This window comes from Pseudophryne corroboree, chromosome 6, assembly GCF_028390025.1.
Source record: "Pseudophryne corroboree isolate aPseCor3 chromosome 6, aPseCor3.hap2, whole genome shotgun sequence".
NCBI classification, from domain to species: Eukaryota; Metazoa; Chordata; class Amphibia; order Anura; family Myobatrachidae; genus Pseudophryne; species Pseudophryne corroboree.
The window spans coordinates 356,847,038-356,869,637 of NC_086449.1; the positions used below are offsets into that span (position 1 = coordinate 356,847,038).

General features: G+C 45.8%; 1 protein-coding gene across 1 annotated transcript in view; it reads left to right on the plus strand.

The window, feature by feature from the left end:
* The window catches only part of GOLGB1 (golgin B1), a 126,513-nt gene extending 104,202 nt beyond the window's left edge, over positions 1-22,311 (plus strand). The window contains exons 14-16 of the mRNA XM_063926622.1: positions 17,131-17,256; positions 19,335-19,428; positions 20,321-22,311. Of these exons, the coding sequence (XP_063782692.1) occupies positions 17,131-17,256; positions 19,335-19,428; positions 20,321-20,452 (352 nt within the window). The 3' untranslated portion in view covers positions 20,453-22,311. The remainder of the gene's footprint in view (positions 1-17,130; positions 17,257-19,334; positions 19,429-20,320) is intronic.
* The last annotated feature ends 289 nt before the right edge of the window (positions 22,312-22,600 follow it).

Sequence of the window (22,600 nt, forward strand, 5' to 3'; positions counted from 1 at the left end):
AATAAACAAACGTATTCCTTATTAGGGCCACACGTTAAAGGCAATGAAGGAGGTGTTACATATTTCTGATACTACAAGTACCACAAAAGAGGGTATTATGTGGGATGTGAAAAAACTACCGTAGTTTTTCCTGAATCAGATAAATTAAATAAAGTGTGTGATGATGCGTGGGTTCCCCCCGATAGAAAATTATGGGCGGTATACCCTTTCCCGCCAGAAGTTAGGGCGCGTTGGGAAACACCCCTTAGGGTGGATAAGGCGCTCACACGCTTATCAAAACAAGTGGCGGTACCATCTATAGATAGGGCCGTCCTCAAGGACCAGCTGACAGGAGGCTGGAAAATATCATAAAAAGTATATACACACATACTGGTGTTATACTGCGACCAGCGATCGCCTCAGCCTGGATGTGCAGAGCTGGGGTGGCTTGGTCGGATTCCCTGACTAAAAATATTGATACCCTTGACAGGGACAGTATTTTATTGACTATAGAGCATTTAAAGGATGCATTTCTATATATGCGAGATGCACAGAGGGATATTTGCACTCTGGCATCAAGAGTAAATGCGATGTCCATATCTGCCAGAAGATGTTATGGACACGACAGTGGTCAGGTGATGCAGATTCCAAACGGCACAAAGGTGTATTGCCGTATAAAGGAAGAGGAGTTATTTGGGGTCGGTCCATCGGACCTGGTGGCCACGGCAACTGCTGGAAAATCCGCCGTTTTTACCCTAAGTCACATCTCTGCAGAAAAAGACACCGTCTTTTCAGCCTCAGTCCTTTCGTCCCTATAAGATCATATCTGCCCAGGGATAGAGAAAAGGGAAGAAGACTGCAGCAGGCAGCCCATTCCCAGGAACAGAAGCGTTCCACCGCTTCTGACAAGTTCTCAGCATGGCGCTGAGACCGTACAGGACCCCTGGATCCTACAAGTAGTATCCCAGGGGTACAGATTGGAATGTCGAGACGTTTCCCCTTCGCAGGCTCCTGAAGTCTGCTTTACCAAGGTCTCCCTCCGACAAGGAGGCAGTATGGGAAAAAATTCACAAGCTGTATTCCCAGCAGGTGATAATTAAATTACCACTCCTACTACAAGAAAAGGGGTATTATTCCACACTATATTGTGGTACTGAAGCCAGAAGGCTAGGTGAGACTTATTCTAAAAAAAATTTTTGAACACTTACAAAGGTTCAAATCAAGATGGAGTCACTCAGAGCAGTGATAACGAACCAGGAAGAAGGGGACTATATAGTGTCCCGGGACATCAGGGATGCTTACCTCTATGTCCCAAATTTGCCCTTCTCACTAAGGGTACCTCAGGTTCGTGGTGCAGAACTGTCACTATCAGTTTCAGACGCTGCCGTTTGGATTGTCCACGGCACCCCGGGTCTTTACCAAGGTAATGGCCGAAATGATGATTCTTCTTCGAAGAAAAGGCGTCTTAATTATCCCTTACTTGGACGATCTCCTGATAAGGGCATAGTCCAGGGAACAGTTGGAGGTCGGAGTAGCACTATCTCGGATACTGCTACAACAGCACGGGTGGATTCTAAATATTCCAAAATCGCAGCTGATCCCGACGACACGTCTGCTGTGCCTAGGGATGATTCTGGACACAGTCCAGAAAAAGGTGTTTCTCCCGGAAGAGAAAGCCAGGGAGTTATCCGAGCTAGTCAGGAACCTCCTAAAAACAGTGCATCATTGCACAAGGGTCCTGGTAAAAATGGTGGCTTCCTACGAAGCAATTCCATTCGGCAGATTTCACGCAAGATCTTTTCAGTGGGATCTGCTGGACAAATGGTCCGGATCGCATCTTCAGATGCATCAGCGGATAACCCTATATCCAAGGACAAGGGTGTCTCTCCTGTGGTGGTTATAGAGTGCTCATCTTCTAGAGGGCCGCAGATTCGGCATTCAGGATTGGATGCTGGTGACCACGGAGCCCAGCCCGAGAGGCTGGGGAGCAGTCACACAAGGAAAAAATTTCCAGGGAGTGTGATCAAGTCTGGAGATTTTTCTCCACATAAATATACTGGAGCTAAGGGTAAATTTATAATGCTCTAAGCTTAGCAAGACCTCTGCTTCAAGGTCAGCCGGTATTGATCCAGTGGGAAAAACATCACGGCAGTCGCCCACGTAAACAGACAGGGCGACACAAGAAGCAGGAGGGCAATGGCCAAAACTGCAAGGACTTTTCGCTGGGCGGAAAATCATGTGATAGCACTGTCAGCAGTGTTTCATCCCGGGAATGGAAACTGGGAAGCAGACTTCCTCAGCAGGCACGACCTCCACCCGGGAGAGTGGAAACTTCATCGGGAAGTTTTTTCCACATGATTGTAAACCGTTGGGAAATACCAAAGGTGGACATGATGGCGTCCCGTCTGAACAAAAAAACGGGACAGGTATTGCGCCAGGTCAAGAGACCCTCAGGCAATAGCTGTGGACGTTCTGGTAACACCGTGGGTGTACCAGTCGGTGTATGTGTTCCCTCCTCTGCTTCTCATACCTAAGGTGCTGAGAATTATAAGACGTAGAGGAGTAAGAACTATACTCATGGCTCCGGATTGGCCAAGAAGGACTTGGTACCCGGAACTTCAAGAGATGCTTACAGAGGTCTTATGGCCTCTGCCGCTAAGAAGGGACTTGCTTCAGCAAGTACCATGTCTGTTCCAAGACTTACCGCAGCTGCGTTTGTCGGCATGGCGGTGGAAAGCCGGATCCTAAGGGAAAAAGGCATTCCGGAAGAGGTCATTCCTACCCTGGTCAAAGCCAGAAAGGAGGTGACCGCACAACATTATCACCACATGTGGCGAAAATATGTTGCGTGGTGTGAGGCCAGGAAGGCCCCACAAAGAAATCTCAACTCGGTCGTTTCCTGCATTTCCTGCAAACAGGAGTGTCTATGGGCCTCAAATTGGGGTCCATTAAGGTTCAAATTTCGGCCCTGTCGATTTTCTTCCAGAAAGAATTGGCTTCAGTTCCTGAAGTCCAGAAGTTTGTCAAGGGAGTATTGCATATACAACCCCCTTTTGTGCCTCCAGTGGCACTGTGGGATCTCAACGTAGTTCTGGGATTCCTCAAATCACATTGGTTTAAAACCAGTCAAATCTGTGGATTTGAAGCATCTCACATGAAAAGTGACCATGCTCTTGGCCCTGGCCTGGACCAGGCGAGTGTCAAATTGGTGGTTTTTTCTCAAAAAAGCCCATATCTGTTTGTCCATTCGGACAGGGCAGAGCTGCGGACTCGTCCCCAGTTCTCTCCCTAAGGTGGTGTCAGTGTTTCACCTGAACCAGCTTATTGTGGTGCCTTGCACCTACTAGGGACTTGGAGGACTCCAAGTTGCTAGATGTTGTCAGGGCCCTGAAAATATGTTCCAGGACGGCTGGAGTCAGGAAAACTGACTTGCTGTTATCCTGTATGCACCCAACAAACTGGGTGCTCTTGCTTCTAAGCAGACTATTGCTAGTTGGATGTGTAATACAATTCAGCTTGCACATTCTGTGGCAGGCCTGCCACAGCCAAAATATGTAAATGCCCATTCCACAAGGAAGGTGGGCTCATCTTGGGCGGCTGCCCGAGGGGTCTCGGCTTTACAACTTTGCCGAGCAGCTACTTGGTCAGGGGCAAACACGTTTGCTAAATTCTACAAATTTGATACCCTGGCTAAGGAGGACCTGGAGTTCTCTCATTCGGTGCTGCAGAGTCATCCGCACTCTCCCGCCCGTTTGGGAGCTTTGGTATAATCCCCATGGTCCTTTCAGGAACCCCAGCATCCACTAGGACGATAGAGAAAATAAGAATTTACTTACCGATAATTCTATTTCTCGGAGTCCGTAGTGGATGCTGGGCGCCCATCCCAAGTGCGGATTATCTGCAATACTTGTACATAGTTACAAAAATCGGGTTATTATTGTTGTGAGCCATCTTTTCAGAGGCTCCGCTGTTATCATACTGTTAACTGGGTTTAGATCACAAGTTGTACGGTGTGATTGGTGTGGCTGGTATGAGTCTTACCCGGGATTCAAAATTCCTCCCTTATTGTGTACGCTCGTCCGGGCACAGTACCTAACTGGCTTGGAGGAGGGTCATAGGGGGAGGAGCCAGTGCACACCACCTGATCGGAAAGCTTTACTTTTGTGCCCTGTCTCCTGCGGAGCCGCTATTCCCCATGGTCCTTTCAGGAACCCCAGCATCCACTACGGACTCCGAGAAATAGAATTATCGGTAAGTAAATTCTTATTTTTCTACAACGGTTATTGGCAGCGTACCCTTTCCCGCCAGAGGATAGATCACGCGGGGAAACACCCCATAGGGTAGATACAGCGCTTACACGCTTATCAGAAAAGGTGGCACTACCGTCTTCGGGTACGGCCGCCCTGAAGGAACCTGCTGATAGAAAGCAGGAGGTTACCCTATAAGATATGGTCACACACTAGGGCATTATATTGCGACCAGCCGTTGCTTCGGCATGGATGTGCAGTGCTCCCGCTGCGTGGTCAGATTCCCTGTCGGAAAATAACTATGGATAGGGACAATATTTTGCTGAAAATAGAGCATATAAAAGACGTGGTCTTATACATGCGTGATGCACAGAGGGATATTTGCCGGCTGGCATCAAAAATAAGCGCTAGGTCCATTGCCGCCAGACGGGGGTTATGGACTTGGCAATGGTCAGGCGATGCCGACTCGAATCGGCACATGGAAGTTGCCCTATAAGGGGGTAAAACTGTTTGGGGATAGTTTTTCAGACCTCGTTTCCACAGCTACTGCTGGGAAATTAATTTTTTTGCCACAGGCTACCCCACAACAAAAGAAAGCACCGTATCATCAAGTACATTCCTTTCGGCCCCAGAAAAACAAGTGGGCTAGAGGCTCATCCTTTCTGCCGAGAGGCAAAGGTAGAGGAAAAAAGCTGCAACACACAGCTAGTTCCCAAGAGCAGAAGTCCTCCCTGCGTCCGGTAGGTCCACAGCATGGTGCTGGGGCTGCTCAGGCGGACCCGGGTACGGTGGGGGCCCGTCTCAGATATTTCAGCGGACAGTGGGCTCTCTCACATGGATCCCTGGGTCCTTCAAGTAGTATCTCAGGGGTACAGGCTGGAGTTCGAGACGTTCTTCCCCCCGCCGTTTCCTAAACTGCCTTACCGGCACCTCCCTCTGCCAGGGAGACGGTGTTGGTGGATATTCAACACTATAATCACAACAAGTGATTGTCAAGGTGCCCCTCCTTCAGCAAGGAAGGGGTTACTATTCCACAGTGGTTGTGGTACCGCAACGGTTCGGTGAGACCCATCTTGAAATTAAAATACTTGAACTTTTATATCAGAAGATTCAAGTTCAAGATGGAATCGCTCAGGGCGCTTATTACGAGCCTGGACGAGGGGGATTACAGGGTCTCCCTGGACATCAAGGATGCGTACCTGCATGTCCCCATCCCCCCCCCCCCCTCACCAGGAGTACCCCAGAAATGTGGTACAGGACTGTCACTATCCGTTCCAGACGCGGCCGTTGGAGTTGTCCACGGCACCGAAGGTCTTTACCTAGGTAATGGCCGAAATGATGATACTCCTTCGCAAGAAGGAAGTTTTTATTATCCCGTACTTGGACGATCTCCTGATAAAGGCGAGGTCCAAAGAACAGTTGGTAGTGGGGGTAGCACTCTCTCGGGAAGTGCTACAACAGCACGACTGGATTCTCAATATTCCAAAGTCACAGCTGGTCCCGACGACACGTCTTCTGTTCCTGGGAATGTTTCTGAACGCAGACCAGAAAAGAGTGTTTCTTCCAGTGGAAAAAGCCGAGGAGTCAGAGACATCCTAAAACCAGGACAGGTGTCGGTACATCAATGCACACGAGTCCTGGGAAAAATGGTAGCTTCGTACGAAGCATAATTCCATTCGGAAGACTCCACGCAAGGACGTTCCAGTGGGACCTGTGGGACTAATGGTCCGGGTCCCATGTACAGATACAACAGCGGATAACCCTGTCAGCAAGAAACAGGGTGTCGCTGCTGTGGTGGCTGCAGAGGGCTCATCTACTAGTGGGCCGCAGATTCGGAATACAGGACTGGGTCCTTGTGACCACGGATGCCAGCCTTCGGGGCTGGGGTGCAGTCACACAGGGAAGAAATTTCCAAGGAGATTTCGCTTCACATAAATATTCTGCAGCTAAAGGCCATTTACAATGCCCTAAGACAAGCAAGGCCCCTGCTTCAGAACCAGCCGGTACTGATCCAATCAGACGACATCACGGCGGTCGCCCATGTAAACAGACAGGGCGGCACAAGAAGCAGGATGGCGATGGCAGAAGCCACAAGGATTCTCCGATGGGCGACCTACACCCAGGAGAATGGGGACTTCATCCAGAAGTTTTCCAAATGCGGGTAAACCGTTGGGAATGACCACGGGTGGACATGATGGCGTCCCGCCTCAACAAGAAGTTGAAAAGATATTGCGCCAGGTCAAGGGACCCTCAGGCGATCGCTGGGGACGCTCTAGTGACACCGTGGGTGTACCAGTCGGTTTATGTGTCTCCTCCTCTACCTCTCATACCCAAGGTACTGAGAATAATAAGAATGCGAGGAGTGAAAACCATACTCGTGGTTCCGGATTGGCCAAGAAGAGCTTGGTACCCGGAACTTCAAGAGATGCTGGCAGAGGACCCTTGGCCTCTGCCGCTCAGACAAGACCTGCTGCAGCAGGGACCCTGTCTGTTCCAAGACTTACCGCGGCTGCGTTTGACGGCATGGCGGTAGAACACCGGATCCTAAAGGAAAAGGGTATTCCGAAAGAAGTCATCCCTACCCTGATCATAGCCAGGAAGGATGTCACCGCAAGACATTATCGCCGCGTTTGGCGAAAATTTGTTGCTTGGTGGGAGGCCATGAAGGCCCCGACGGAGGAATTTCAACTATGTCGATTCCTGCACTTCCTGCAAGCAGGGGTGACGTTTGGGCCTCAAATTGGGGTCCATCAAGGTCCAGATTTCGGCTCTGTCGATTTTCTTCCAGAAAGAACTGGCTTCACTGCCTGAAGTTCAGACTTTGGTTAAAGGAGTACTACATATTCAGCCTCCTTTTGTGCCTCCTGTGGCACTTTTTGGATCTCAACGTGGTGTTGGATTTCCTAATGTCGCATTGGTTGAGCCACTTAAAACCATGGAGCTAAAGTATCTCGCGTGGAAAGTGGTCATGCTGTTGGCCTTGGCCTTGGCCAGGCGTGTGTCAGAATTGGCGGCTTTGTCATGTAAAAGGCCTTATCTGATTTTCTGTATGGATAGGGCAGAGTTGAGGACTCGTCCTCAGTTTCTCCCGAAGGTGGTCTCAGGTTTTCACTTGAACCAACCTATTGTGGTGCCTGCGGCTACTGGGGACTTGGAGGATTCCAAGTTGCTGGACGTAGTCAGGGCCCTGAAAATTTTATTTTTCCAGGACGGCTGGAGTCAGGAAAACTGACTCGCTGTTTATCCTGATGGCACCCAACAAGCTGGGTGCTCCTGCTTCTAAGCAGTCTATTGCGCGCTGGATTTGTAGCACTATTCAGCTGGCGCATTCTGCGGTAGGATTACCGCAGCCTAAATCAATTAAAGCCCATTCCACAAGGATGGTGGGCTCATCTTGGCCGGCTGCCCGAGGGGTCTCGGCTTTACAACTTTGCCGAGCAGCTACTTGGTCAGGGGCAAACACGTTTGCAAAATTCTACGAATTTGATACCCTGGCTGAGGAGGACCTGGAGTTCTCTCATTCGGTGCTGCAGAGTCATCCGCACTCTCCCGCCCGTTTGGGAGCTTTGGTATAATCCCCATGGTCCTTACGGAGTTCCCAGCATCCACTAGGACGTCAGAGAAAATAAGAATTTACTTACCGATAATTCTATTTCTCGTAGTCCGTAGTGGATGCTGGGCGCCCATCCCAAGTGCGGATTGTCTGCAATACTTGTATATAGTTATTGTTAACTAATCGGGTTCTTGTTGTGAGCCATCTATTCAGAGGCTCCTCTGTTATCATGCTGTTAACTGGGTTTCATATCACAAGTTGTACGGTGTGATTGGTGTGGCTGGTATGAGTCTTAACCGGGATTCAAAATCCTTCCTTATTGTGTGCGCTCGTCCGGGCACAGTATCCTAACTGAGGCTTGGAGGAGGGTCATAGGGGAAGGAGCCAGTGCACACCAGATAGTCCTAAAGCTTTCTTTAGATGTGCCCAGTCTCCTGCGGAGCCGCTATTCCCCATGGTCCTTACGGAGTTCCCAGCATCCACTACGGACTGCGAGAAATAGAATTATCGGTAAGTAAATTCTTATTTTTTGAGCTCAAACGTTTTTGAACCTTTATAAAGAGTGGATCTCAAATTTATGAGCTGGAAAGCAGTTCTGCTTCTGGCTTTAGCATCAGCAAAAAGGGTCTCAGAATTAGGTGCCTTGTCATGCAAAAGTCCTTTCCTAGTGTTTCATGAAGACAGAGCGGAGCTCCGTACAAAGGCGGAGTTTTTACCTAAGGTGGTTTCGGGTTTCCACATAAATCAACCGATTGTGGTTCCCTCTTTCCAAGGATTGCCTGAGGTGGACATGTCTTTGGATGTGGTCAGAGCATTACGGTTGCATGTTCAGGCTACGGTTTCTATTAGAAATCAGATGTGTTGTTCGTACTGTATGATGGCCCCAGGAGGGGTTGGCCGGCTTCAAAACAAACTTTGGCCGGGTGGATACGGCAAACCATCAAACAAGCATATCCTGCTTGTGGTAAGAGCGTGCCTTTTCGGGTAGGTGCCCATACCACCAGATCGGTAAGAGCTTCATGGGCTGCGGCTGGAGGAGCTTCCACTACCCAACTTTGCAGAGCTGCAACGTGGTCGTCAGCACACACGTTCACTCGTTTCTACAAGTTTGATACATTTGCATCTAAGGATGCAAATTTTGGATGTTTGGCCCTTCAGGCTTCGGACAGTGCTCCCGCCCATGGGGGTATCTTTGGGACGTCCCCAGTTGTCTAAGATCTCCAGTGTCCCCTAGTGGATGAATAAGAAAAGAGGATTTTGGTACTTACCGATAAATCCATTTCTCTGAATCCACTCGGGGACACTGGACGCCCGCCTCGGTGTTGTCAGCCTTTCGTGTTCTGGTTACATTTAGTTCAAACAGTTGGATTGCTAAGTTCATAGTTCTTGGTTGCTGTTTGACTTGTCGGTACGGTTGGTTCCTTCCAGTATGGCAGTCAATTTTCATGTTCTCTCTTATCTCCGTTAATTTTTCAAACTGGAGGGATTAGGGGAGGAGCCAGCTGTGCATAATTACACACATTTTATATATATATATATATATATATATATATATATATATATATACAAATGAACCAGCTGGACGGCACTCACGGAGACTTGAATATATTCAACAGACAGACAGCTGAAGCTGGTGGATTGTCAACGTTTCAGAATTTACTTCTTTTTTCAAGACAACCAGATACAGGTACTATAACAAACATTTATACCTTACCCCAACCTCGTGCTGACTGTGCGCTCCCGCACCCGTCGTGGACCGATGACGTCACTGGCTCCCGTCGGCGCCTACGGACCGGCATCACTTGGGGGCGGGGGCCGCAACGTGCAAACCATCACCATGGTGATACACTGAAACAAAAAAATAAAAAATAAAATAGATGCATGCACCTCCGTGAAGGGGATCATTATGCAAGACCCGGTGAAGCATTGAATATAGCACATAATAGAGCATTTATGCAAACGGCTGTAATTTATAGAGATCAAATATATTTGAAGATTAATGTAAATCCAATAGATAATAATAACATGCCGTGTGCAAATCTGCTCTAAACAAACATAAAAGAATACTGTAAATACAATTTCAAGGAATGCCAGCATAGTCTAGCCACCATTAAATATAAAATGATTGATTGGATACCTCCCAACATCAGGGGTGGTAATCGTGGACGTCAATTGCTTCAGCGGGAGTCCAGATGGATCCATTGTCTTCAGACTGTTCGACCACATGGTCTTAATGAAATTTTGTCTTTTTCTAGCTTTTTAGGATAATTGTATTTACAGTATTCTTTTATGTTTGTTTAGAGCAGATTTGCACACGGCATGTTATTAACTATGGGATGTATAGCTTTATGCTATACATCATTATCTATTGGATTTACATTAATCTTCAAATATATTTGATCTCTATAAATTACAGCCGTTTGCATAAATGCTCTATTATGTGCTATATTCAATGCTTCACCGGGTCTTGCATAATGATCCCCTTCACGGAGGTGCATGCATCTATTTTATTTTTTATTTTTTTGTTTCAGTGTATCACCATGGTGATGGTTTGCACGTTGCGGCCCCCGCCCCCAAGTGATGCCGGTCCGTAGGCGCCGACGGGAGCCAGTGACGTCATCGGTCCACGACGGGTGCGGGAGCGCACAGTCAGCACGAGGTTGGGGTAAGGTATAAATGTTTGTTATAGTACCTGTATCTGGTTGTCTTGAAAAAAGAAGTAAATTCTGAAACGTTGACAATCCACCAGCTTCAGCTGTCTGTCTGTTGAATATATTCAAGTCTCCGTGAGTGCCGTCCAGCTGGTTCATTTGTATGTATGGTACGTCCAGGTCGGGCACCGGAGCAGGCTGTGTCTTTAAGTGTGGAGGAGTGCCGAACATTCTTGGTTTATATATATATATATATATATATATATATATATATATATATATATATATATATATATATATATATATATATAATTTCTCTGACGTCCTAGTGGATGCTGGGGACTCCGTAAGGACCATGGGGAATAGACGGGCTCCGCAGGAGACTGGGCACTCTAAAGAAAGATTTAGGACTATCTGGTGTGCACTGGCTCCTCCCCCTATGACCCTCCTCCAAGCCCCAGTTAGATTTCTGTGCCCGGCTGAGCTGGATGCACACTAGGGGCTCTCCTGAGCTCCTAGGAAGAAAGTGTTTGTTAGGTTTTTTATTTTCAGTGAGACCTGCTGGCAACAGGCTCACTGCATCGAGGGACTAAGGGGAGAAGAAGCGAACCTACCTAAGTGGTGGTAGCTTGGGCTTCTTAGGCTACTGGACACCATTAGCTCCAGAGGGATCGAACACAGGACCCGACCTCGTCGTCCGTTCCCGGAGCCGCGCCGCCGTCCCCCTTACAGAGCCAGAAGCAAGAAGGTGGTCCGGAAAATCGGCGGCTGAAGACTTCTGTCTTCTCCAAGGTAGCGCACAGCACTGCAGCTGTGCGCCATTGCTCCTCATGCACACCACACACTGCGGTCACTGATGGGTGCAGGGCGCTGGGGGGGGGCGCCCTGAGCAGCAATACTGACACCTTGGCTGGCAAACTGGCACCATATATAGCCCCAGAGGCTATATAGGTGCTTTTTAACCCCTGCCCCAGAATCCATAAAAATGCGGGAGAAAGTCCGCAAAAAAGGGGCGGAGCTATCTCCTTCAGCACACTGGCGCCATTTTTCCCTCACAGCTCCGTTGGAGGGAAGCTCCCTGGCTCTCCCCTGCAGTCAATACACTACAGAAAGGGTTAAAAAGAGAGGGGGGGGGGCACAATTTAGGCGCAGTATACAATATATATAGGCAGCTATAAGGGAAAAAACTCTTTATATGTGATATCCCTGTGATATATAGCGCCCTGGTGTGTGCTGGCATACTCTCCCTCTGTCTCCCCAAAGGGCTTTGTGGGGTCCTGTCCTCTGTCAGAGCATTCCCTGTGTGTGTGCTGTGTGTCGGTATGGCTGTGTCGACATGTATGAGGAGGATAATGATGTGGAGGCGGAGCGAATGCCTGTAAATGTGATGTCACCCCCTGCGGGATCGACACCGGTGTGGTTGGACTTATGGAAGGATTACGTGAAAGTGTCAACTCCTTACACAAAAGGTCGACGACACAGAACAGCCGGCTACTCAGCTTGTGCCTGTTCCAGCGTCTCAAATGTCATGGGGGACTCTAAAAACGCCCGCTACCTCAGATGGCAGAAACAGATGTCGACACGGATACAGACTCCAGTGTCGACAACGATGAGACTAGTGTACCCTCCAAATAGGTCCACCCGTTACATGATTGAGGCAATGAAAAATGTATTACACATTTATGATAATACCCCAGGTACCACATAAAAGGGTATTATGTTTGGTGAGAGAAAACTACCAGTAGTTTTTCCTGCATCTGAGAAATTAAATGAGGTGTGTGAGGAAGCGTGGTCTTCCCCCAGTAAGAAATTGATAATTTCTAAACGGTAATTGGCAGCGTACCCTTTCCCGCCAGAGGATAGGTCACGTTGGGAAACACCCCATAGGGTAGATACAGCGCTTACACGCTTATCAGAAAAGGTGGCACTACCGTCTCCGGATACGGCCGCCCTGAAGGAACCTGCTGATAAAAAGCAGGGGGTTACCCTGAAAGATATAGTCACACACTCTGGCATTATATTGCGACCAGCCATTGCTTCGGCATGGATGTGCAGTGCTCCCGCTGCGTGGTCAGATTCCCTGTCGGAAAATAACTATGGATAGGGACAATATTTTGCTGACAATAGAGCATATAAAAGACGTGGTCTTATACATGCGTGATGCACAGAGGGATATTTGCCAGCTGGCATCAAAAATAAGCGCTAGGTCCATTGCCGCCAGACAAGGGTTATGGACTCGGCAATGGTCAGGCGATGCCGACTCGAATCGGCACATGGAAGTTTTGCCCTATAAGGGGGTAAAACTGTTTGGGGATGGTCTTTCAGACCTCGTTTCCACAGCTACTGCTGGGAAATCGACTTTTTTGCCACAGGCTACCCCACAACAAAAGAAAGCACCGTATCATCAAGTACATTCCTTTCGGCCCCAGAAAAGCAAGAGGACTAGAGGCTCATCCTTTCTGCCGAGAGGCAAAGGTAGGGGAAAAAGCTGCAGCACACAGCTAGTTCCCAAGAGCAGAAGTCCTCCCTGCGTCCGGTAAGTCCACAGCATAACGCTGGGGCTGCTCAGGCGGACCCGGGTACGGTGGGGACCCGTCTCAGAAATTTCAGCGCCCAGTGGGCTCTCTCACATGGATCCCTGGGTCCTTCAAGTAGTATCTCAGGGGTACAGGCTGGAGTTCGAGACGTTCTTCCCCCCGCCGTTTCCTAAAATCTGCCTTACCGGCACCTCCCTCTGCCAGGGAGGCGGTGTTGGTGGCTATTCAACACTATAATCACAACAAAGTGATTGTCAAGGTGCCCCTCCTTCAGCAAGGAAGGGGTTACTATTCCACAATGGTTGTGGTACCGAAACAGAACGGTTCGGTGAGACCCATCTTAAAATTAAAATACTTGAACTTTTATATCAGAAGATTCAAGTTCAAGATGGAATCGCTCAGGGCGGTTATTACGAGCCTGGACGAGGGGGATTACAGGGTCTCCCTGGACATCAAGGATGCGTACCTGCATGTCCCCATTTACCCTCCTTACCAGGAGTACCTCAGATGTGTGGTACAGGACTGTCACTATCAGTTCCAGACGCTGCCGTTGGAGTTGTCCACGGCACCGAAGGTCTTTACCAAGGTAATGGCCGAAATGATGATACTCCTTCGCAAGAAGGAAGTTTTTATTATCCCGTACTTGGACGATCTCCTGATAAAGGCGAGGTCCAAAGAACAGTTGGTAGTGGGGGTAGCACTCTCTCGGGAAGTGCTACAACAGCACGACTGGATTCTCAATATTCCAAAGTCACAGCTGGTCCCGACGACACGTCTTCTGTTCCTGGGAATGATTCTGGACACAGACCAGAAAAGAGTGTTTCTTCCAGTGGAAGCACACGAGTCCTGGAAAAAATGGTAGCTTCGTACGAAGCATAATTCCATTCGGAAGGTTCCACGCAAGGACGTTCCAGTGGGACCTGTGGGACAAATGGTCCGGGTCCCATCTACAGATACAACAGCGGATAACCCTGTCGGCAAGAAACAGGGTGTCGCTGCTGTGGTGGCTGCAGAGGGCTCATCTACTAGAGGGCCGCAGATTCGGAATACAGGACTGGGTCCTGGTGACCACGGAGGCCAGCCTTCGGGGCTGGGGTGCAGTCACACAGGGAAGAAATTTCCAAGGAGATTTCGCTTCACATAAATATTCTGGAGCTAAGGGCCATTTACAATGCCCTAAGCCAAGCAAGGCCCCTGCTTCAGAACCAGCCGGTACTGATCCAATCAGACAACATCACGGCGGTCGCCCATGTAAACAGACAGGGCGGCACAAGAAGCAGGATGGCGATGGCAGAAGCCACAAGGATTCTCCGATGGGCGACCTACACCCGGGAGAATGGGGACTTCTGCCAGAAGTTTTCCAAATGCGGGTAAACCGTTGGGAATGACCACGGGTGGACATGATGGCGTCCCGCCTCAACAAAAAGTTGAAAAGATATTGCGCCAGGTCAAGGGACCCTCAGGCGATCGCTGTGGACGCTCTAGTGACACCGTGGGTTTACCAGTCGGTTTATGTGTTTCCTCCTCTACCTCTCATACCCAAGGTACTGAGAATAATAAGAATGCGAGGAGTGAAAACCATACTCGTGGTTCCGGATTGGCCAAGAAGAGCTTGGTACCCGGAACTTCAAGAGATGCTGGCAGAGGACCCTTGGCCTCTGCCGCTCAGACAAGACCTGCTGCAGCAGGGACCCTGTCTGTTCCAAGACTTACCGCGGCTGCGTTTGACTGCATGGCGGTTGAACACCGGATCCTAAAGGAAAAGGGTATTCCGGAGGAAGTCATCCCTACCCTGATCAAAGCCAGGAAGGATGTCACCGCAAGACATTATTACCGCATTTGGCGGAAATATGTTGCTTGGTGTGAGGCCATGAAGGCCCAGAAGGAGGAATTTCAACTGGGTCGATTCCTACACTTCCTGCAAGCAGGGGTGACGTTGGGCCTCAAATTGGGGTCCATCAAGGTCCAGATTTCGGCTCTGTCGATTTTCTTCCAGAAAGAACTGGCTTCACTGCCTGAAGTTCAGACTTTTGTCAAAGGAGTTCTGCATATTCAGCCTCCTTTTGTGCCCCCAGTGGCACCTTGGGATCTCAATGTGGTTTTGGCATTACTGAAATCACATTGGTTCGAACCACTTAAGACTGTGGAATTAAAATACCTCACGTGGAAAGTGGTCATACTGTTGGCCCTGGCTTCGGCCAGGCGGGTTTCAGAATTGGCGGCTTTGTCTTGTAAAAGCCCTTATCTGATTTTCCAGATGGATAGGGCAGAATTGAGGACTCGTCCTCAGTTTCTCCCAAAGGTGGTCTCAGCTTTTCACTTGAACCAACCTATTGTGGTGCCTGCGGCTACTAGGGACTTGGAGGATTCCAAGTTGCTGGACGTAGTCAGGGCCCTGAAAATTTATGTTTCCAGGACGGCTGGAGTCAGAAAAACTGACTCGCTGTTTATCCTGTATGCACCCAACAAGCTGGGTGCTCCTGCTTCTAAGCAGTCTATTGCGCGCTGGATTTGTAGCACTATTCAGCTGGCGCATTCTGCGGTAGGATTACCGCAGCCTAAATCAATAAAAGCCCATTCCACAAGGAAGGTGGGCTCATCTTGGGCGGCTGCCCGAGGGGTCTCGGCTTTACAAATTTGCCGAGCAGCTACTTGGTCAGGGGCAAACACGTTTGCTAAATTCTACAAATTTGATTCCCTGGCTGAGGAGGACCTGGAGTTCTCTCATTCGGTGCTGCAGAGTCATCCGCACTCTCCCGCCCGTTTGGGAGCTTTGGTATAATCCCCATGGTCCTTACGGAGTCCCCAGCATCCACTAGGACGTCAGAGAAAATTAAGATTTTACTCACCGGTAAATCTATTTCTCGTAGTCCGTAGTGGATGCTGGGCGCCCATCCCAAGTGCGGATTGTCTGCAATACTTGTACATAGTTATTGTTACAAAAATCGGGTTTTGTTGTGAGCCATCTCTTCAGAGGCTCCAATTGTTATCATACTGTTAACCGGGGTTCCTATCACGTGTTATATGGTGTGATTGGTGTGGCTGGTATGAGTCTTACCCGGGATTCAAAATCCTTCCTTATTGTGTCAGCTCTTCCGGGCACAGTTCCTAACTGAGGCTTGGAGGAGGGTCATAGGGGGAGGAGCCAGTGCATACCAGATAGTCCTAAATCTTTGTTTAGAGTGCCCAGTCTCCTGCGGAGCCCGTCTATTCCCCATGGTCCTTACGGAGTCCCCAGCATCCACTACGGACTACGAGAAATAGAATTACCGGTGAGTAAAATCTTATTTTATATATATATATATATATATATATATATATATATATATATATATATATATATATATATATATATATATTGTCCTGGTGTGGTGTCCGGCACTCCTGGTCCTTAAAGCTCATTAGCCTGGGTGCGCTCCGTACAAATATAATAGTAGCAGACAAAGAAAAGGCGTCACTCCAGGGCTTGTAAAGTGCAATAATTGCAGTGTATTTAAACAAATCACAAGTCCCTTGTGATTTGTTTAAATACACTGCAATTATTGCACTTTACAAGCCCTGGAGTGACGCCTTTTCTTTGTCTGCTGCGCTATATATATATATATATATTATACATTATACAGTACTGCCTCCGTTCTGCATCCTTCGCACCAGGTTGTCTAAGATATCCAGTGTCCCCGAGTGGATTGAGAGAAATGGATTTATCGGTAAGTACCAAAATCCTCTGTTTACACTGTCAGAATGTGCTGCTCTTCTTTATTTTTATTTTTTTCCTTTCAAGGCCTTTACTAGGATAGATACATATTTAGTCTTCGACTAGCGACTCCCTGACTGTCTGCTCATATGTTGGGTACAGTTTAATTGAGTGCCAATTTGCTTCCTACAGTACTCCCTATCACTACTTGCTTTTATTAACCAAAGCGAGTTGCTATACCCTACCTTTCTTCATTCCTCCTGACTACACCCTGTCTTCAGTTATAAAATTATGATAATAGTTATCCTATGTACTGAAGCTTAATCTCTGTGTGGTGCTGCATATGCCTTGTTGTGCCATATACATATAGGATAAAATTACTGAAAGACATAGAATTAAAACAGTGATTTATACTCTGTAATTAGAATGTCATTTTTTTTAATCATCTGTTTTACTGTTTTAACCATAGGTATCTAGAATTAAAGCAACAGAGTACAGAGCAAGAACAAGTGAGGGCAGTTCTAGAGCAACAGCTGAGGGAGGAACGCCAGAAAGCAGATTATAGGATCCAGGAAATGGAGGAAAACATGAAGAGGTAGAGTACAAACACATTAAAGAGCCCTGAAACAGAATGTTATTGAGACCCCTGAAGAGAAGGGAGGAGATAGAAACCTTGAGACCAGAGAAAAACATTGTGCTGTCTACGCTGGACATATATGTAGTAATTTATTAGAGGCTACTTAATATAATCATACTGAATTAGTACACTTGTTTCAAGAAGATTGTGCGAGCCATTTTGCACAGCATACTGGAATTTGTTAGTTCTTACATTTTGGAACAGGTTGAATGATTTTAAAGATCTTTTATTCTTTAAAATTTGTTCTGTTTACCTATAATTGTGTATTATAGAATCATAGTTCACTACTTGGAAATATTTAGAGGGAACACTGAAGGATATGGTAAATGACAGACCAAAAGAGTCAAACAAGTATAGAAATTAGCAATATTTTATCCAGAAAAAATTATTTAAAAACTGGATTTAACTTTGTGTACTCCTTGTCGTTATTATTTATTACACATTATTTTTATAGTGCACACACATTCCGCAGCGCTTTACATAGAACATTTGGCAATTGGCAGAAGTCCCTGCCTAGTGGAGTCTTTATTCTCTACCACATGTACTTGCACACACATTCACACTAGGGTTAATTTTGTTGGGCGATAATATACTAGTATATTTTTGGATTGTGGGAGGAAACCGGTGTACCCATAGGAAACCCACGCAAGCATGCCGAGAATATACAAAGTCTATACAGTAGAACCCGTGACCTCTGCTGTGCAGAGCCGTATTTAGACCTCATGGGGTCCTAGGCAAGATACTGGTTTGAGGCCCCCTCCCTCAAACAATAAATAGCACTATATTTTTGTTGCTGATTCATGCCCCTTACATTATTATAAAATGTTTCCTCCTTATAGTAATGCCCCTTATAGATTATGCCAACCACTGTAATAGATTATGCCAACCACTGTAATGCCCCTTACACACACCGTAATTCCACACACCCTAATGCCTCTTACACGTTATGCCACAAACCCGAATGCCCCCTACACATTATGCCACACATCCTAATGCTCCTTACACATTATGCACTATACAGTACATACATACATACATACATACATACATACATACATACATACATACAGAGACATAAGGTGGGAAAGAGACAGATAGACATGGAGAGAGAGGCATAGAGAGATAGACATGGGGTGAGAGAGACATGGAGAGCAAGAGAGAGAGACGTTTATCATCAGCAGGGGGATCAGGGCGTGAAGTGGAACAATCCTCCGCAGACATTAGCCCTGGGACTCCTGATCATGGCTGGATTTCAAGGAGACCGACCACTGGTCCCTTGGGACCTGCTGGGCACTAGGTAGACACCTAGGTTGCCTAGCGGTAAATCCGTCTGTGAGGCAGTAATGCTAGCCATTACACAGTCTGTGCTGCCCAAAGTTTACACATCGGTAAAGACTATGATTGGAGAAAGTGTGTATGTTAAAACTAAATATTAGAAGGTGAAATGAGATCCAAGAAAAGCATAAAGATAAAGCCAAAGCTTCTTCAATGGTCTATTTTTGCCCAATAACACAAAAGATGGTTTTACAGTTACAGTACTGCACTTGATTACAATTTTTAATGCCCCTTTAGTTATCATCGATAAGCACATCTGACATCCTATTATTGTCATTAGACTGTCCTTTTCACGTGTCCATTTCATGTTTAAATGGAAGATAATTGAAGGTAAGGCATACTGCACATGTGTGTTGTCGCGTGTTGACATGTCAATTACTGAGTGCACAATAGGCACCATTCAAAAAATATGTAATACTGCAATACTAAACTGTAAAACAGACAATTGTTTACACTGATACTACAAAATAATTGATTAGCGATGGATGCAGAATGACCTTCTCTGTTGCTTCTGTGTTTTGGCACATGTTTTCCTGCAATGTCCTTTTATATAGATTTTGGTGTTCCATACGTCTGGCTCATTTAGTGCTGTGTTCACCTTGTAGTGAATATGGGCAGTAGCTGCATATGTGAGGCATAGTACAGTGTTCTGACACACAGATCATTCTGGCCAGTCTTTTACTTTGGTCTTTTCTCTTTAGGATGACATCACATGACTGGTCAGCATCTCAAGAGTCTGTTGTGCCACATGAACTGTCACTGCTAATGGAACCACACGATACTACAAGCACTAAGGTGAGTAAGAGAAACACTATCTGTACCTGTCTACCATTATCCTCTTTATTCTCCTTGTTTACCTTTTTTCTACACTAATTATTGATCCAAATCTGTTTCAACTTTAAATTTCGATTTACCTAGTTATAATAACTTTGCTTTTCTTTATTGCATGGTTTTAGGAAATAGATTTTTTATCTGTTCATCACTTGGTTTATCTAAAAAGTCATCATCATCATCATCATTACTCATTGGGACATGTGAGAACTCTGCACCACTAGTTGGTTGCTTTAATTTTCTTAATTACACTAGAAATGGTCTGAAATTGCTTTTGAAAAAGGCAACTTTGTTCTTTTACACCATTTTAATGTCCCACTGTATTTAAAAAATAAATAAAAAATAGGATGTTGCCACTGGCTGTTTAGTCTCTCCAATGACCTTCCACGCATTCTATTGGCCAGAACAACTACCACTTTGTGCTTGAGGTAGATAAAGGTGGAAGTGGAGAGAACCTGGAAGCAGAGTTGTTGCGGCCGATGAATCGTGTAGCCAATGAGGAGCAGCACAGAGCCATTTTTGCCAAAGAAACAGATCCAAGGCAAAATGCAAAGCTTATATATATATATATATATATATATATATATATATATATATATATATATATATATATATATATATATTAATATTACCAGCATCTGTTAGATAATGCTGTTTTTCATTCTTCAGCATCTCCACCTTGTTTCCTTTTTGTGTTGCCACCCTCTTAGACACTCATCTGTCTTTCCTTGCATCTTACCCAATTTAGTCTCCTGCTTCCTATTTTGTGTATGTGTAATTTCTCACTTTATATAAATCTGCCCATTGGTCAATATTACTGTACCATACTTAATTCCTTGGCTGTGTTTATTTACAGGCTCGGAGTTCATCGCTGCGAAGATTATTGCGACTTCTTTTCTGCTCTCGTACCAAGACCCCTCTGATTACTTCTATATATGTCTTAATCATCCACGTGCTGCTATTGCTTTGCTTCACGGGACATCTCTGAGAGGCATATACCTTGCCCCACAAATGCCACCTGGGAACTAAGGGGTAACATTACCACATGCATGCTGCATTTAATTGGGAATTAGAGAGAGGCTCACAGTTTGTGCCAATAAATTATTTTTATTTATATTGTATCCTGTGTTGTGACATCACTGAAGCCATTGTATAATATTGTAACACTGATTCAGGGCTACAACTCATCAAACGCTAAAGTGAGTGGTCAGTGTAACTGATGGAAGTGTCCAAGAAGTTTACAGCTTGCAATAATGTTGTTACCTCTCAGTAAGACTGTAACCTTGGGATGTTTTCTCACAACTCCTCCTTGGAATCCAGGTGAAATGTAACTTCTGCTCCAATTCACCTTTGTTGCCTTTCACTCTACTCCAAAGTCTGACGTGTACCCCTTGGGAGCTCAGAAATGCTCTTTAAATCTTCAGAGCCTTTTGTGTGTCTTCACCCTGCAACTTTTGTGCGGTGCGATTGCACTAGATGGGAGGAGAAAAGTCATTTGAGCCTTTGTGTATAAATTGTGTAGTTTTACTGTCTCCTCTTTATATGTAACCAATGAATTTCTTTTTCATCCTCTTTAAAGTATCTGAAAGGACTGGAAATTACTTTATTTATTATCATTATTATTATTATTGATGGACTTAATCCAGCATTTCAAGTCCTTTACATAAGACAATACATAGGGATTACTTTCTGCAAACGAATGCACAAGAGAGTTGCAGTTTGTCTCATCAGCACCTCTTTCTGCCTCAGGCACTTCTAGGTGCTGTATTTGGCAGGTCATTTCCATATACACCATGCAGACCTGTGCAGATGTACAAGTGCTCTCTACATGGGCAAACATCCAACAATAGAAAGAAGCACATTTTGTACAGCATCAATGAAAGAGGCAGAATCACATGAGCAGCATGCAGTAACTTGCTGGATAGTAGCATCTTGTCTGGAAGCGATTAGTGTTCATGAATAGCACCAATATGGCCTCTGTGGTTGTTATTACATAGACTGCCAAGGGGGCTATGGTGGAATTCCAGGTGATTAGTGGGCTCTAGTACACCCCTAGACAACAAGCTATTATCCAAGCTACTGGCATGTAGACTTGGCAGCTTTCATTGTGCCTTTTGTTTTACTGAATATGCTCCCTCTTTCTCCTGTGTAATTAAGCAGCAGATCTTTGTGGGCTTTAACCAAAACTGTTCATATCTGAAACATATCTTTAATTTTGATGTATTTATGATCTTAAACAATAATCATGGTATTGCCACATGTCATTCTGCATAAATCTAAAATACTGTGTATATGTATAATCTTACCTATGTGTACAGTGTGTGTGTTCTCCTGTACAGTGTATGTACAGTATTCATGCATACCTTGTTTCTTGATCTACAAAGTTAACAAGTGTCTCATCTTTAAATACTGCATAAATTGTGCATCTTATGTTTCAATCATCTTTTCTATTGATTTGACACTTAATCAGTATTGTGTGTACATAAACTGTCCTCTCTCCACTTGCCTCCAACAGGGTGTGATTAGAAGTTCTATTGTTCCCCATTTTCAGCAGGATTTCTGTATTGCGCCTAAATTGCAAGTTCAAGGCTTGACGGAGGTGGTTTGTAATAGGTCCTGTGGTGCATAATCCTTTGTAAAACTCCCTGTACAGCTTTCCTACCATTCCTAAATGTATAGACCACGTTTCTACAATGGCAGATTGTGTGTGTCGCGCACTGTTCTATTATCTTTGGGATATTGTATCTTCTCCCTCTCTTTTTGGACATGGAGATAGAATGAATTTGAATGATATGGTATCGTTGGTCCAAATTTTAATTACAAATAAAAATATATTTTTTATTGAAATGGAGTTGGATGAGTATCTTATTTAGCTCAAATTCATTTATTCATTAATAAGGGAAAATACAACCATTAAAGATATAGGGCGCTATTCAAATGATATATTACGCCCAATCTCCTTTCTAAAATGATCCCCGTTATTGCGCATATCGTACCCATAGTAATCGGGTTTAGCTGTGTAAAGGGTTGGGTGCCTATTTGTAGCTGGTTAGTTTGACATCTTTATGTTCCTATTTCTTATAAATTATGTAACTGTCCGCAATGGGAGGGAATTTATTTAGTGGTAGAGCATGGT